This window comes from Nerophis lumbriciformis, linkage group LG02, assembly GCF_033978685.3.
Source record: "Nerophis lumbriciformis linkage group LG02, RoL_Nlum_v2.1, whole genome shotgun sequence".
Lineage (NCBI taxonomy): Eukaryota > Metazoa > Chordata > Actinopteri > Syngnathiformes > Syngnathidae > Nerophis > Nerophis lumbriciformis.
In genome coordinates, this window is record NC_084549.2 from 54154959 (window position 1) to 54171123 (window position 16165).

At 43.1% G+C, this 16165-nt stretch overlaps 1 protein-coding gene across 1 annotated transcript in view; it reads left to right on the forward strand.

Moving 5' to 3' along the window:
- The first annotated feature begins 5588 nt into the window (after positions 1–5588).
- pdzd8 (PDZ domain containing 8) overlaps positions 5589–16165 on the forward strand; it is a 96240-nt gene continuing 85663 nt past the window's right edge. Inside the window, exon 1 of the mRNA XM_061964686.2 lies at positions 5589–6530. Coding sequence (XP_061820670.2) covers positions 5596–6530 — 935 coding nt within the window. The 5' untranslated portion in view covers positions 5589–5595. The remainder of the gene's footprint in view (positions 6531–16165) is intronic.

A 16165-nucleotide genomic window follows, 5' to 3' on the forward strand; every position in this document is an offset into this window, starting at 1 on the left:
AGCACGTCGATGAAAGACGTCGTTTGTGACAAGAAGCTGAACAAGTCGAATGTGTGTTCATGCAAGACTGATCACGTGTACAAGTGTGAGGTGGAATATGCATATCAGTGGTTATCGTGATATGTTTTTAAGTTGTTACTTTATTACAGGTGAACCATCACGCTGTTTTCTGAGGAACTGCACAGGTGAACGTCTTGAGGGAAGTCAGACATTCTTTCTTGGCATGTGCATGCATGTTGCTGCTTCAAGTTCACCCTGCAAGATTTTTTTATTTTTTTTTACAATGAAGCCTTGTAGTTTCTTAAAACAAGATATCTGACAGAAGAAAAAAAGAATAAAAATAATAGCAATGGATAAAGAATCAATCAATCAATTCCTTTATTGTCATTGTCATAATAACACAGAATACAAATATATGGAGGTTAATCTGTGTCTTCATTACGAAAGCTTGTTTTTGACACTGAATTTTTGTAACTGAATTTTTTGCGTTTGAATTTTGTTAACTGCATTTTTTTTTACATCCAACTATGCTGACAAATTTCGTCGAAAAAAATCAGTGTTTTAAAATTCAGTGTAAAAATCAGTACTGAGAAATTCAGTGTAAAAAAAAATCAGTGTCGTAAAACTTGATGCTTCAAAAAGCAAGACTCACTTCCGGTAAATTAAAACTGAAGCGATCGATCCTGTGTCAGAAACAGCCAATGAGGTGTCAAGTTTGAAGTCACGTGACACGGGTCTTTTGATTGATTGATTGATTGATTGATTGATTGAAACTTTAATTAGTAGATTGCACAGTACAGTACATATTCCGTACAATTGACCACTAAATGGTAACACCCGAATAAGTTTTTCAACTTGTTTAAGTCCACGTAAATCAATTCATGGTCTTACACAGCATAAAAAAGGCAGTGAACTGGGCTACCTGGGCATAATACAACATAATTAACATTTCAATGTGAACCTTTGCTTCATGCAGACGAAGGCACAAACAGAGTGGGAGGGGCTTGTTTCTGGAGCAGCAAAGTTCTGAAGAACAATATGTGATTATGTGGATGATTTTTATACCCTTGGCGTTTGTGTTTTGCAGTGTTTGTTGCACCTTTGTTGCTCTTGCTGGATTATAGGTGGTCTGCAGTAGAGGAGCAATGTTTATATATTCTCAATATTCAGTGTTTTATTGTTCATATTTAGTATTGTAAATCCCACATTATGTATCTGAGTGTCTTATTTAGTAAAAAACTAAAAACACCATCTCAAAAACGATATTACCTCTAGTTATGTTACTGGATTATATGACAGTCAGAATGTATATAAAATATAGGCTGTGGGATTTACAATGTTAAGTATGAACAATAAAATATTGAGTATTGAGAATATATGAACGTTGCTCCTCTACTTCCCAGACCACCTACTTGTTCGACATATTTTATAATAAAGCAAGAGCAACAAAGTTGCAACAAACACGGCAAAACATAAAGTCAAAAGGATAAAAAAACATCCACTTATTTGATATAATATCACTGTTCCTATGGCCACTGTAGTTTAACTGCATACCATGACAGGTACTAACTCGTATGTCACTCAAAAGTACAGATTTTAACCATGGGAATCATTCCTATAGTTTGAAAACATCCAGTGGGCCGCATAGAAATGTTAATTATGTTGTATTTTGCCCAGGTAGTTAACTGCCTTTTTTATGCTTTTTGCAAAACCCGTCTCAGGTAACTTTGAACTTGACTCAGCATTATTTTAACAAAAGTGAGTCTTGCTTTTTGAACCAGGGAATTTTCGACACTGAATATAATCATATATAAATACATGATTATAATTTATGGTTAAGTCTTATTTGAGGAAGCAAGGGCCCTCAACAAAAGCTCTTTTTCTAATGTTCAAGATATTTTAAATTCAACTTTTGAAGTGGCGTTATTAATAATACAAACAGATCAACGTGCGGACACTTTGCTGAATAATAATAATAATTAAAAAAAATAATTGTATTTATTGGGAACGCAAGTGGCACCGATTCGGTGGTCAATGCAGAGTCGCCTATTAAGAGTTGTTCTATAACAGACAATAAAAGGTAATCAACCAATTAATCGCGTGGCGAAGTTGGTAGAGTGGCCGTGCCAGCAATCGGAGGGTTACTGGTTACTGGGGTTCAATCCACCGCTTTCTACCATCCTAGTCACGTCCGTTGTGTCCTTGGGCAAGACACTTCACCCCTTGCTCCTGATGGCTGCTGGTTAGCGCCTTGCATGGCAGCTTCCGCCATCAGTGTGTGAATGTGTGTGTGAATGGGTGAATGTGGAAATACTGTCAAAGCGCTTTGAGTACCTTGAAGGTAGAAAAGCTCTATACAAGTATAACCCATTTATCATTTATTATTTATTTATAAACGTCCAGCCGTAACACAAACGCCACATGGAATATATATATCAGTACATATTATATACTGTTTATATAATATGTAAATATTACATATATGTTATACAAACCCCGTTTCCATATGAGTTGGGAAATTGTGTTAGATGTAAATATAAACGGAATACAATGATTTGCAAAACCTTTTCAACCCATATTCAATTGAATGCACTACAAAGACAAGATATTTGATGTTCAAACTTAGAAACTTTATTTTTTGCAAATAATAATTAACTTAGAATTTCATGGCTGCAACACGTGCCAAAGTAGTTGGGAAAGGGCATGTTCACCACTGTGTTACATGGCCTTTCCTTTTAACAACACTCAGTAAACAGTTTGGGAACTGAGGAGACACATTTTTTAAGCTTCTCAGGTGGAATTATTTCCCATTCTTGCTTGATGTACAGTTTAAGTTGTTCAACAGTCCTGGGGTCTCTGTTGTGGTATTTTAGACTTCATAATGCGCCACACATTTTCAATGGGAGACAGGTCTGGACTACAGGCAGGCCAGTCTAGTACCCGCACTCTTTTACTATGAAGCCACGTTGATGTAACACGTGGCTTTGCATTGTCTTGCTGAAATAAGCAGGGGCGTCCATGGTAACGTTGCTTGGATGGCAACATATGTTGCTCCAAAACATGTATGTACCTTTCAGCATTAATGGCGCCTTCACAGATGTGTAAGTTACCCCTGTCTTGGGCACTAATACACCCCCATACCATCACAGATGCTGGCTTTTCAACTTTGCGCCTATAACAATCCGGATGGTTCTTTTCCTCTTTGGTCCGGAGGACACGACGTCCACAGTTTCCAAAAACAATTTGAAATGTGGACTCATCAGACCACAGAACACTTTTCCACTTTATATCAGTCCATCTTAGATGAGCTCAGGCCCAGCGAAGCTGACGGCGTTTCTGGGTGTTGTTGATAAACGGTTTTCGCCTTGCATAGGAAAGTTTTAACTTGCACTTACAGATGTAGCGACCAACTATAGTTACTGACAGTGGGTTTTTGAAGTGTTCCTGAGCCCATGTGGTGATATCCTTTACACACTGATGTCGCTTGTTGATGCAGTACAGCCTGAGGGATCGAAGGTCATGAGCTTAGCTGCTTACGTGCAGTGATTTCTCCAGATCCTCTGAACCCTTTGATGATATTACGGACCGTAGATGGTGAAATCCCTAAATTCCTTGCAATAGCTGGTTGAGAAAGGTTTTTCTTAAACTGTTCAACAATTTGCTGACGCATTTGTTGACAAAGTGGTGACCCTCGCCCCATCCTTTTTTGTGACTGACTGAGCATTTCATGGAATCTACTTTTATACCCAATCATGGCACCCACCTGTTCCCAATTTGCCTGTTCACCTGTAGGATGTTCCAAATAAGTGTTTGATGAGCATTCCTCAACGTTATCAGTATTTATTGCCACCTTTCCCAACTTCTTTGTCACGTGTTGCTGGCATCAAATTCTAAAGTTAATGATTATTTGCAAAAAAAAAAAAATGTTTGTCAGTTTGAACATCAAATATGTTGTCTTTGTGGCATAGTCAACTGACTATGGGTTGAAAATGATTTTCAAATCATTGTATTCCCTTTATATTTCCCAACTCATATGGAAACGGGGTTTGTATTTTATATTGCTACTAAGGTACATTTTTAGTCTACTTAATACCTGTATTATCTTTTCCATCCTTAACCTCTCCATCCTTTGAAACTGAGTTACTGTGTGGAACAATTTTCCTTGTGGATCAATTAAGTTTGTCTAAGTCTAAGTATATTAGGAACACTTGGGAAATGAGTTAAAAGCACACACAGAGCAGTTGTTAAATATTTTAAAGAATAATGATTAGAGATGTCCGATAATATTGGCCTGCCGATATTATCGGCCGATAAATGCTTTATAATGTAATATCGGAAATTATCGGTATCGGTTTTTTTTTTTAATAGGTATCGTTTTTTAAAAAACATTTTTTTAATTAAATCAACATAAAAAACACAAGACCCAAAAAACCTCCCTCCCCCATTTACACTCATTCACACTCATTCCCACAAAAGGGTTGTTTCTTTCTGTTATTAATATTCTGGTTCCTACATTATATATATCAATATATATCAATACAGTCTGCAAGGGATACAGTCCATAAGCACACATGATTGTGTGTGCTGCTGGTCCACTAACAGTACTAACCTTTAACAGTTAATTTGACTCATTTTCATTAATTACTAGTTTCTATGTAACTGTTTTTATATTGTTTTACTTTCTTTTTTATTCAAGAATTTTTTTTAAATTTATTTATCTTATTTTATTTTATAATTTAAAAAAAAAAAAAGGACATTATCTTCACCATACCAAATTAGGCATAACAATGTGTTAAATCCACGACTGTATATATCGGTATCGGTTGATATTAGTATCGGTAATTAAGAGTTGGACAATATCGGAATATCAGATATCGGCAAAAAAGCCATTGTCGGACATCCCTAATAATGATTATACAATAGTATATATCCATCCATCCATTTGCTACCGCTTATTCCCTTCGGGGTCACGGGGGGCGCTGGAGCCTATCTCAGCTACAATCGGGCGGAAGGCGGAGTACACCCTGGACAAGTCGCCACCTCATCGCAGGGCCAACACAGATAGACAGACAACATTCACACTCACATTCACACACTAGGGCCAATTTAGTGTTGCCAATCAACCTATCCCCAGGTGCATGTCTTTGGAGGTGGGAGGAAGCCGGAGTACCCGGAGGGAACCCACGCAGTCACGGGGAGAACATGCAAACTCCACACAGAAAGATCCCGAGGCCGGGATTGAACTCATGACTACTCAGGACCTTCGTATTGTGAGGCAGACGCACTAACCCCTGTCCCACCGTGATGCCCCCCATAGTATATAATTATTGTTATTAATGTGTGTATTTTTTTTTTTTTACGTCCAATCCATCCATCTTCTTCCGCTTTTTACGTATTATTATTTAAAAAAAAGTAAAGTGTAAATAGCGAGCCGCTGCTATATACTCCGGTACAATAAGATGCGGTGTGCTCTTTTTCAGTCATTGCTGCAACCGCCATTGAAGTAAGCGAAGAAGAAAAAAACGTCACGACGCAGGATGACGTCAAGACGTTCGTCCAATCAGGGCATGATCCCGCAGTGCCGGAAAGTAGCAGATGATATGGCAGCTCGGAGGAACTCGCTTCGATGAAGACGACTCGTTGGATTATGAAGACACTTTGGCGGTGAAAGGGCGACGAGGCAGCTGCCTGGAGATGATTTACCTAATCGTCATTTCTGCGTTGTCCGGTGCGGTGCTCACCTTGGTGCTCCAGTTGTTGCTGCTGTACCGGAGGTGCCCGGAGCCCATAAAGAGGACCGAGCAGTACGTCAAAGTAGTGGCCGACAAGGCGTTAAAGGATTACTTTCATACTCAACATGTCGACGCCGGCCAGCAGCAGGACGGCTCGGCCTCGTCACGACCGCCGGAAGCCACCGCCGGCAGCCCCAAACAACAACAACAACACGGCGACTGTGCCGACTCGGACAAAGCCGAAAGCTGCAATTTCCTCAATGCCATCTTCCTGTTCCTGTTCCGGGAGCTGCGGGACACTCCCGTGGTCCGACACTGGCTCACCAAGAAGATCAAGGTGGAGTTCGAAGAGCTGCTGCAAACCAAGACAGCGGGTCGGCTTCTGGAGGGACTCAGCCTGCGAGACATTTCCCTCGGGGACTCGCTTCCGGTCTTCAAAACCGCCAAACTCATGAAGCCCGTCCACGTGAACGACGACGGCCTGCCGGAGGAGCTCAACTTCGAGGTGGACATGGAGTACAACGGCGGCTTCCACCTGGCCATCGACGTGGACTTGGTCTTCTGGAAGTCTGCCTACCTGTTCGTCAAGATGAGGCGCGTGGTCGGGCGACTCAGGCTGCAGTTCACGCGCCTGCCCTTCTCCCATTGGTCCTTCTCCTTCCTCGACGACCCGCTCGTGGACTTTGAAGTCAAGTCCCAGTTCGAAGGACGACCCCTCCCTCAGCTCACGTCCATCATCGTCAACCAACTCAAACGAGTCATCAAGAAGAAGCACACACTACCCAACTACAAGATCAGGTAAGATGGGGGCACCGACAGTTCACCTTGACATAAGTTGTCAACATCCATCCATCCATTTTCTACCGCTTATCCCTTTCGGGGTCGCGGAGGGTGCTGGAGCCTATCTCAGCTACAATCGGGCGGAAGGCGGGTACACCCTGGACAAGTCGCCACCTCATCACAGGGCCAACACAGATAGACAGACAACATTCACACACTAGGGCCAATTTTAGTGTTGCCAATCAACCTATCCCCAGGTGCATGTCTTTGGAGGTGGGAGGAAGCCGGGAGTACCCGAAGGGAACCCACGCAGTCACAGGGAGAACATGCAAACTCCACACAGAAAGATCCCTAGCCCGGGATTGAACTCAGGACTAGAGATGTCCGATTAAATCGGACTGCCGATATTATCGGTCGATAAATGCTTTAAAATGTAATATCGGAAATTATCGGTATCGCCCCGTGACTGCGTGGGTTCCCTCCGGGTACTCCGACTTCCAAAGACATGCACCTGGGGATAGGTTGATTGGCAACACTAAATTGGCCCTAGTGTGTGAATGTGAGTGTGAATGTTGTCTGTCTATCTGTGTTGGCCCTGCGATGAGGTGGCGACTTGTCCAGAGTGTACCCCGCCCGATCGTAGCTGAGATAAGCTCCAAAGGGAATAAGCGGTAGGAAATGGATGGATGGATGGATGGGTTTCAAAAAGTAAAAATTATGACTTTTTAAAACGCAGCTGTACTGAGTGGTACACGGACGTAGGGAGAACCACAGAGCGCCAATAAACCTTAAAGGCACTGCCTTTGCGTGCCGGCCCAATCACATAATATCTACGACTTTTCACACACACAAGTGAATGCAATCCATACTTGGTCAACAGCCATACAGGTCACACTGAGGGTGGCCGTATAAACAACTTTAACACTGTTACAAATATGCGCCACACTGTGAACCCACACCAAAAAAGAATGACAAACACATTTCGGGAGAACGTCCGCACCGTAACACAGCATAAACACAACAGATAAATACCCAGAACCCCTTGCAGCACTAACTCTTCCGGGACGCTACAATATACACCCCCCCCCCCCACCTTAAAAACCCCACCTGCCGTCTTCCAACCCCGCCCACCTCAACCTCCTCATACTCTCTGAGGCATGTTAAAAAAAAAATGCACTTTGTGACTTCAATAATAAATATGGCAGTGCCATGTTGGCATTATTTTCCAAAACTTGAGTTGATTTATTTTTGAAAACCTCGTTACATTGTTTAATGCATCCAGCGGGGCATCGCAACAAAATTAGGCATAATAATGTGTTAATTCCACGACTGTGTATATCGGTATTGGTTGATATCGGAATCGGTAATTAAGAGTTGGACAATATCGGAATTTCGGATATCGGCAAAAAAGCCATTATCGGACATCTCTACTCAGGACTACTCAGGACCTTCGTATTGTGAGGCACATGCACTAACCCCTTTTCCACCGTGCTGCCCTGTCAACATCATGTCAACAGAAATTAGCCTTTGATTATCTGTGTTGGCCCTGTGATGAGGTGGCAACTTGTCCAGGGTGTACACCACCTTCCGCCCAAGCTGGGATAGGCTCCAGCACCCCCCCCCCCCCCCGCAACAAATGTCAGTGTTTTAAAATTCAGTTTAAAAAATCAGTGTAAAAAACTTCAGTGTAAAAAAATCAGTACTGAGAAATTCAGTGTCGTAAAATCAATCAATCATTCAAAGATTATTTATATAGCCCTAAATCACGAGTGTCTCAAAGGGCTGCACAAGCCACAACGACATCCTCGGCTCAGATCCCACATCAGGGCAAGGAAAAACTCAACCCAATGGGCTACGATGAGAAACCTTGGAGGGGACCGCAGATGTAGGGACCCCCTCCCCTTCCTGGGCGACCGGTGCAATGGATGCGAGTGGATCTAGTTAATAGTGTGAGAGTCCAGTCCATAGTGGGGCCAGCAAAACTTGATGCTTCAAAAAGCAAGACTCACTTCCGGTAAATTAAAACTGAAGTAATCGATCCTGTGTCAGAAACAGCCAGCCAATGAGGTGTCAAATTTGAAGTCACTCGACTCGGGTCTTACAAAACAGCATACAAAAGGCAGTGAACTGTGGTACCTCGGCATAATACAACATAACTAACATGTCAATGCGAACCTCTGCTTCATGCAGACGAGGCACAAACAAGTGGGAGGGGCTTGTTTACAGAGTGGCGAGTTTTGGACGGGGGCAGAGTTCCACAGCAAAGTTCTGAAGAACAGTGATGTGATTATGTGGATGTTTTTTATACCCTTGGCGTTTGTGTTTTGCTGTTTGTTGCACCTTTGTTGCTCTTGCTCGATTATAGGTGGTCTGCAGTAGAGGAGCAATATTTATATATTTTCAATATTCAGTGTTTTATTGTTCATTGTTAATATTGTAAATCCCACATTGTGTTTTCATATACATTATGAGTGTCTTTTCAGTAAAAAACTAAAAAGACCATCTCAAAAACGTAAACATAACATAAAATGTAGGATGTGGGATTTACAATATTAACTATGAACAATAAACTACTGAATATTGAAAATATATGATCGTTGCTCCTCTATTTTCCAGACCACCTCCTTGATCACCAATTTTTCTAATAAAGGAAGAGCAACAAAGAGGCAACAAACACGGCGAAACATGAAGTCAAAAGGATAAAAAAACATTCACTTATTTGATAAAATATCACTGTTTCTATGGCCACTGTAGTTTAACTGCATATCATGACACGTACTAACTCGTATGTCACTCAAAAGTGCAGATTTTAACCATGGGAATCATTTTTATAGTTTGAAAACATCCAGTGGGCCGCATTGAAATGTTAATTATGTTGTATTATGCCCAGATAGCCTAGCCCCAAGTGGGACAAGCGGTAAAAAAATGGATTGATGGATGGATGAACATTTACTTGAGACTTAGTCCAGAGACTTTAGGAGAGTGGACAGTTAACAATAGATTTACATTTACGGTTTAGGCCTGGAGCTATTCATTATTTTATTCAATCAATCAATCAATGTTTATTTATATAGCCCTAAATCACAAGTGTCTCAAAAGGCTGCACAAGCCACAACGACATCCTCGGTACAGAGCCCACATAAGGGCAAGGAAAAACTCACCCCAGTGGGACGTCGATGTGAATGACTATGAGAAACCTTGGAGAGGACCGCATATGTGGGTAACCCCCCCCTCTAGGGGAGACCGAATGCAATGGATGTCGAGTGGGTCTGACATAATATTAATTGATCGTTGATTAATTTGTTCACTTAATCAAGTAATAGGGCCGCACGATTATGGCCAAAATAATAATAATACCGATTATTTTCATTAATATTGAAATCACGATTATTAATCATGAGTATTCACTGTTAATTAGGGCTGGGTAATATATCGAGTTTGTAAGGTACATCGATATATTTTTAAACAAGATATGAATTAAGAAAATACCGTAATATCGACATTATTTTTTTCATGTTGAAATTACCAAACGCCGCTTATTTGTTGTGTTCCCTGTTCTTCCCTGCTCCCCCTCCATGAGCTACTAAACCCCTCCCCTTCCTCCTTCCAAGATGTGCTTGCATGAATAACACCATCCATGATTGGTTGGTTGTTTACTATGATGAGTCACGATTGGGTAGGGACAGGCCAATCAGAGGCAAGGTAGGGCGGGTCATCAAACCAGGAAGGGAAATCACAACAGACATCCCAAATGATTGCGAGAGAGTCAAAGAAGAAAAGAGGGAATTTTCAAGATTTATATATTTAAAAAACTACTGGGAGAGGGAATCTCTTCCTTATATTGTTTTTTTAGCAATGTAGACGACGTCCAGGAAACCCACAATTCGTCTACTTGGCCACATTTTGACAAATGTTTGCGCCTGGATAAAACATTCATTTGAGTTGTTTACCATGTAAGCCCAAATCTGTTCCCGAGTTGCCAAGCCGGGCATATTTCGCATGAGAAATGCTGCCAAAATTGTTTGCCGAAGTGAGGAAGATCGTAGCGGCACAATTAAGTCAAGTCACTTACTTGGCACTAGGGCTGCAATAAACTAATCGATTAAAATCGATTATAAAAATAGTTGGCCATTAATTTAGTCATCGATTTGTTGGATCTATGCCATGCGCATGCGCAAAGGCTACTTTTTTATTTATTTATTTTAATTTGAATTTTTTAATAAACCTTTATTTATAAACTGCCACATTTACAAACAGCTGAGAAACAATAATCAAAATAAGTATGGTGCCAGTATGCTGTTTTTCCCCCCAATAAAATACTTGTCTCTTTTATCCGATTATTAATCGATTAATTGAAATAATAATCGACAGATTAATCGATTATCAAATTAGTTGTTAGTTGCGGCCCTACTTGGCACTGACCAGAACTGTGCGCGTGACAGTCCATTACATCGTCGACTGGGAATTAAAAAGTGCATTCCTGCAAATGCCATCCATCCATCCATCTTCTTCCGCTTATCCGAGGTCGGGTCGCGGGGGCAGCAGCCTAAGCAGGGAAGCCCAGACTTCCCTCTCCCCAGCCACTTCGTCCAGCTCTTCCTGTGGGACCCCGAGGCGTTCCCAGGCCAGCCGGGAGACATAGTCTTCCCAACGTGTCCTGGGTCTTTCCCGCGGCCTCCTACCGGTCGGACGTGCCCTAAACACCTCCCTAGAGAGGCGTTCGGGTGGCATCCTGACCAGATGCCCGAACCACCTCATCTGGCTCCTCTCGATGTGGAGGAGCAGCGGCTTTACTTTGAGCTCCCCCCGGATGGCAGAGCTTCTCACCCTATCTCTAAGGGAGAGCCCCGCCACCCGGCGGAGGAAACTCATTTCGGCCGCTTGTACCCGTGATCTTGTCCTTTCGGTCATAACCCAAAGCTCATGACCATAGGTGAGAATGGGAACGTAGATTGACCGGTAAATTGAGAGCTTTGCCTTCCGGCTCAGCTCCTTCTTCACCACAACGGATCGATACAGCGTCCGCATTACTGAAGACGCCGCACCGATCCGCCTGTCGATCTCACGATCCACTCTTCCCTCACTCGTGAACAAGACTCCGAGGTACTTGAACTCCTCCACTTGGGGCAGGATCTCCTCCCCAACCCGGAGATGGCACTCCACCCTTTTCCGGGCGAGAACCATGGACTCGGACTTGGAGGTGCTGATTCTCATCCCAGTCGCTTCACACTCGGCTGCGAACCGATCCAGTGAGAGCTGAAGATCCTGGCCAGATGAAGCCATCAGTACCACATCATCTGCAAAAAGCAGAGACCTAATCCTGCAGCCACCAAACCAGATCCCCTCAACGCCTTGACTGCGCCTAGAAATTCTGTCCATAAAAGTTATAAACAGAATCGGTGACAAAGGGCAGCCTTGGCGGAGTCCAACCCTCACTGGAAACGTGTCCGACTTACTGCCGGCAATGCGGACCAAGCTCTGGCACTGAGCATACAGGGAGCGGACTGCCACAATCAGACAGTCCGATACCCCATACTCTCTGAGCACTCCCCACAGGACTTCCCGAGGGACACGGTCGAATGCCTTCTCCAAGTCCACAAAACACATGTAGACTGGTTGGGCAAACTCCCATGCACCCTCAAGGACCCTGCCGAGAGTATAGAGCTGGTCCACAGTTCCACGACCAGGACGAAAACCACACTGTTCCTCCTGAATCCGAGGTTCGACTATCCGGCGTAGCCTCTTCTCCATCATCCGCAGTCGAGGTCAGCAGAACACCATCCTCGCCATACACGGTGTTGATAGTGCACTGCTTTCCCTTCCTGAGGCGGCGGATGGTGGTCCAGAATTGCTACGAAGCCGTCCGGAAGTCGTTTTCCATGGCTTCCCCGAACTCCTCCCATGTCCGAGTTTTTGCCTCTGCGACCGCTGAAGCCGCACACCGCTTGGCTTGTCGGTACCTGTCCGCTGCCTCAGGAGTCCTATGAGCCAAAAGAACCCGATAGGACTCCTTCTTCAGCTTGACGGCATCCCTCACCGCCGGTGTCCACCAACGGGTTCTAGGATTACCGCCACGACAAGCACCAACTACCTTGCGGCCACAGCTCCAATCAGCCGCCTCGACAATAGAGGCGCGGAACATGGTCCATTCGGACTCAATGTCCAGCACCTCCCTCGTGACATGTTCAAAGTTCTTCCGGAGGTGGGAATTGAAACTCTCTCTGACAGGAGACTCTGCCAGACGTTCCCAGCAAACCCTCACAATGCGTTTGGGCCTGCCAGGTCTGTCCGGCATCCTCCCCCACCATCGCAGCCAACTCACCACCAGGTGGTGATCGGTAGAAAGCTCCGCCCCTCTCTTCACCCGAGTGTCCAAAACATGAGGCCGCAAATCCGATGACACAACTACAAAGTCGATCATGGAACTGCGGCTTAGGGTGTCCTGGTGCCAAGTGCACATATGGACACCCTTATGTTTGAACATGGTGTTCATTATGGACAATCTGTGACGGGCACAAAAATCCAATAACAAAACACCGCTCGGGTTCAGATCCGGGCAGCCATTCTTACCAATCACGCCTCTCCAGGTTTCACTGTCGTTGCCAACATGAGCATTGAAGTCCCCCAGTAGCACGAGGGAATCACCCGGGGGAGCACTCTCAAGTACTCCCTCGAGTGAATCCAAAAAGGGTGGGTACTCTGAGCTGCGGTTTGGCGCGTAAGCGCAAACCACATTCAGGACCCGTTCCCCCACCCGAAGGCGGAGGGAAGCTACCCTCTCGTCCACCGGGTTGAACTCCAACGTACAGGCTCTGAGCCGGGGGGAAACAAGAATTGCCACCCCAGCCCGTCGCCTCTCACTACCGGCAACGCCAGAGTGGAAGAGAGTCCAGCCCCTCTCGAGAGAACTGGTTCCAGAGCCCTTGCTGTGCGTCGAAGTGAGTCCGACTATATCTAGCCGGAACTTCTCCACTTCGCGCACTAGCTCAGGCTCCTTCCCCCCCAGCGAGGTGACGTTCCACGTCCCAAGAGCTAGCTTCTGTAGCCGAGGATTGGACCGCCAAGTGCCCTGCCTTCGGCTGTCGCCCAGCTCACATCACACCCGACCTCCATGACCCCTGCTATGGGTGGTGAGTCCATTGGAGGGGGGACCCACGTTGCCTCTTCGGGCCGGGCCCCATGGGGACAGGCCCGGCCACCAGGCGCTCGCCATCGTGCCCCACCTCCGGGCCTGGCTCCAGAGGGGGGCCCCGGTGACCCGCGTCCGGGCGAGGGAAATCTGGGTCCTTGTTTTTTATTTTTATTTTTTTATTTCCTGCAAATGTATTTTTTTAAATCTGATTTTGATACATTTTGAATTATTTGCACAGCCATGTTATTATTTTTCTATTTTATTTAAGTTATGTAATTCTGTACTACTTAAACAGCTGCTTTTCTGTGCTGTTATTACCTATCTTGACTGACTGGGTTAATAAAAGTGCCACTGACTGTTTACAGTACACTTGTCCCTAAAATATATCGAGATATATATCGAATATCGAGTTTAAGTAAAAATATATCGAGCCCTACTGTTAATCAAAACATTTTATTGCACTTTCTATTTTAAACAAACAGTATGTAAACTTGGCTTTCATTTAAAAATTTAAACTATATAAAAACAATTAATTGTGAAGACAATAAAATGCACAAAAGACAAAGGGCTAGCTGAAATAAATATGCCTTTGCAACAAAGAACAAAATTAAGATTTAGCACGAAAGGCACATGCAGTACACAGGAACACATCTGCTCACAGTATTCCGACAAGGGATTTCTTACTGAAAGTGAAAACCAGTGGTGGTCAACCAAGCTAAGATGGCTGTTGTGCAGCAAGCAGTACACACACTATCTGAGCACACAAGGGGCCTATATCTTCCTGGAAAAAGCAGATATGCACAAAAAAATCAAACTATGCCATTTTTAATTTTCCTGAGGGAACTCTCCTGAAGGAATTAATAAAGTACTATCTATCTATCTAAAGAGATCCCTATGATGATAAAGTGATAAAGGATTATTCATCGGTGCAGTCATTATGAAAGACATGACGACGGATGGATTTGTTTTAATGCATTCTAAATATTACATAAATGCAATTAAAAGTCCGCTTACAGTGAAGGCAATGAGAGCTCCACTATTTCGCCCATAAAATCCAATAAATAACCATTCAAAAACCTGCCAACAATACTCCATTCACATTTCGTGACTTGAATATGAAGTAGGTATTAGTGATATTGTTATTATAAGCACTAACGCAGACAAACTATTTATAGCGACGCCGTGAGCACTACCATGAGTCCCTATGTTTACATCATCGTGTGGTCTGCTGCTTCTTTGCTTCCTTGTAAGTTTATTCTAGATCATAAATCATGCATCTCACCTGGACAGAAAAAGTCTGAGTAGGTATTAGAGGTGGGAGTCTTTGGGCACCTCACGATTTGATTACGATTACGATTCAATTAAAAATCCATTGGTGCATCTTTAATTTATGTATATTGATGCAGTTTTACATTTCCTTTCGTTTCCCAAAATAAGTGTTTACCACTTGCAACTTTTAAAAACCCCCAATTCTTTTTGGAATAAGAAACAGTTAAATGAATTCCCATTAAATTACCGTAATGAAAATGTGTGCAAAACTGGACCACAAGCACCCTAAAATAAAGGAGCTGGGCGGATCTCTCGGTGAGGTGGCTCGCTCCAGTCAGCCAAATTTGAGAACTGTAGGCTAATACAAAGATGATGGACATGTTGACTTAAGTCTTTGCATCTTAACGTTTCGTTATTTTATCTGTTGAGTGGATAATTTACAATAAAATAGGTATTGTGCGTCAATAGACAGCACAATTATTGTTATCAGCTTGCTGTTAAATAAAGAAATGTGATTCTATTATTAAACAAATGAATGTTTATTAACACATGAATGATGACACACAAAATTACAGAAAATTGGCATCATTGAGTACCAGATATTGAGTACCTGAAAACCGGTACCGTATCGGCTCAAACGTGAAAGGTACCCATCCATAGTCAGGTCCTTAGAGTCATTGTATGTAAACACTAACTCATTCACATACAGTATTTGTTGGTGTAACTTCAGAGGAATTGAAAAGGATTTGAAGCAGTTCAAATCTGTGTAACTTTTATTAGTCATTAGGCCTCTCAAGCCTACAACAGAAGAATAAGATCAGTGTTTTTAACCTACTTTTGCCTCAGATTCCTTGGAACAAACAGTAGTTCAGGATATCATGTGAGATTTTCCCCAGTGGGTTTTTCCTTCTCTTTCTTCCATGAAGCAGCTTGTTGAGCAACCTAGCAACAATTTGTCTTTCGCTGTTGCCTTGGCTCTGCCCTTGAGAAACCAAGTCTGTTGGATAACACCATTTCTCTACCCACACAGGCATAGTTCCTCAAGGAATTAAACTGATTTGAGGATTATTTTGCTGCACATACAAACCCCGTTTCCATATGAGTTGGGAAATTGTGTTAGATGTAAATATAAACGGAATACAATGATTTGCAAATAATTTTCAACCCATATTCAGTTGAATATGCTACAAAGGCAACATATTTAATGTTCAAACTGATAAACTTTTTTTTTTTGCAAATAATCATTAACTTT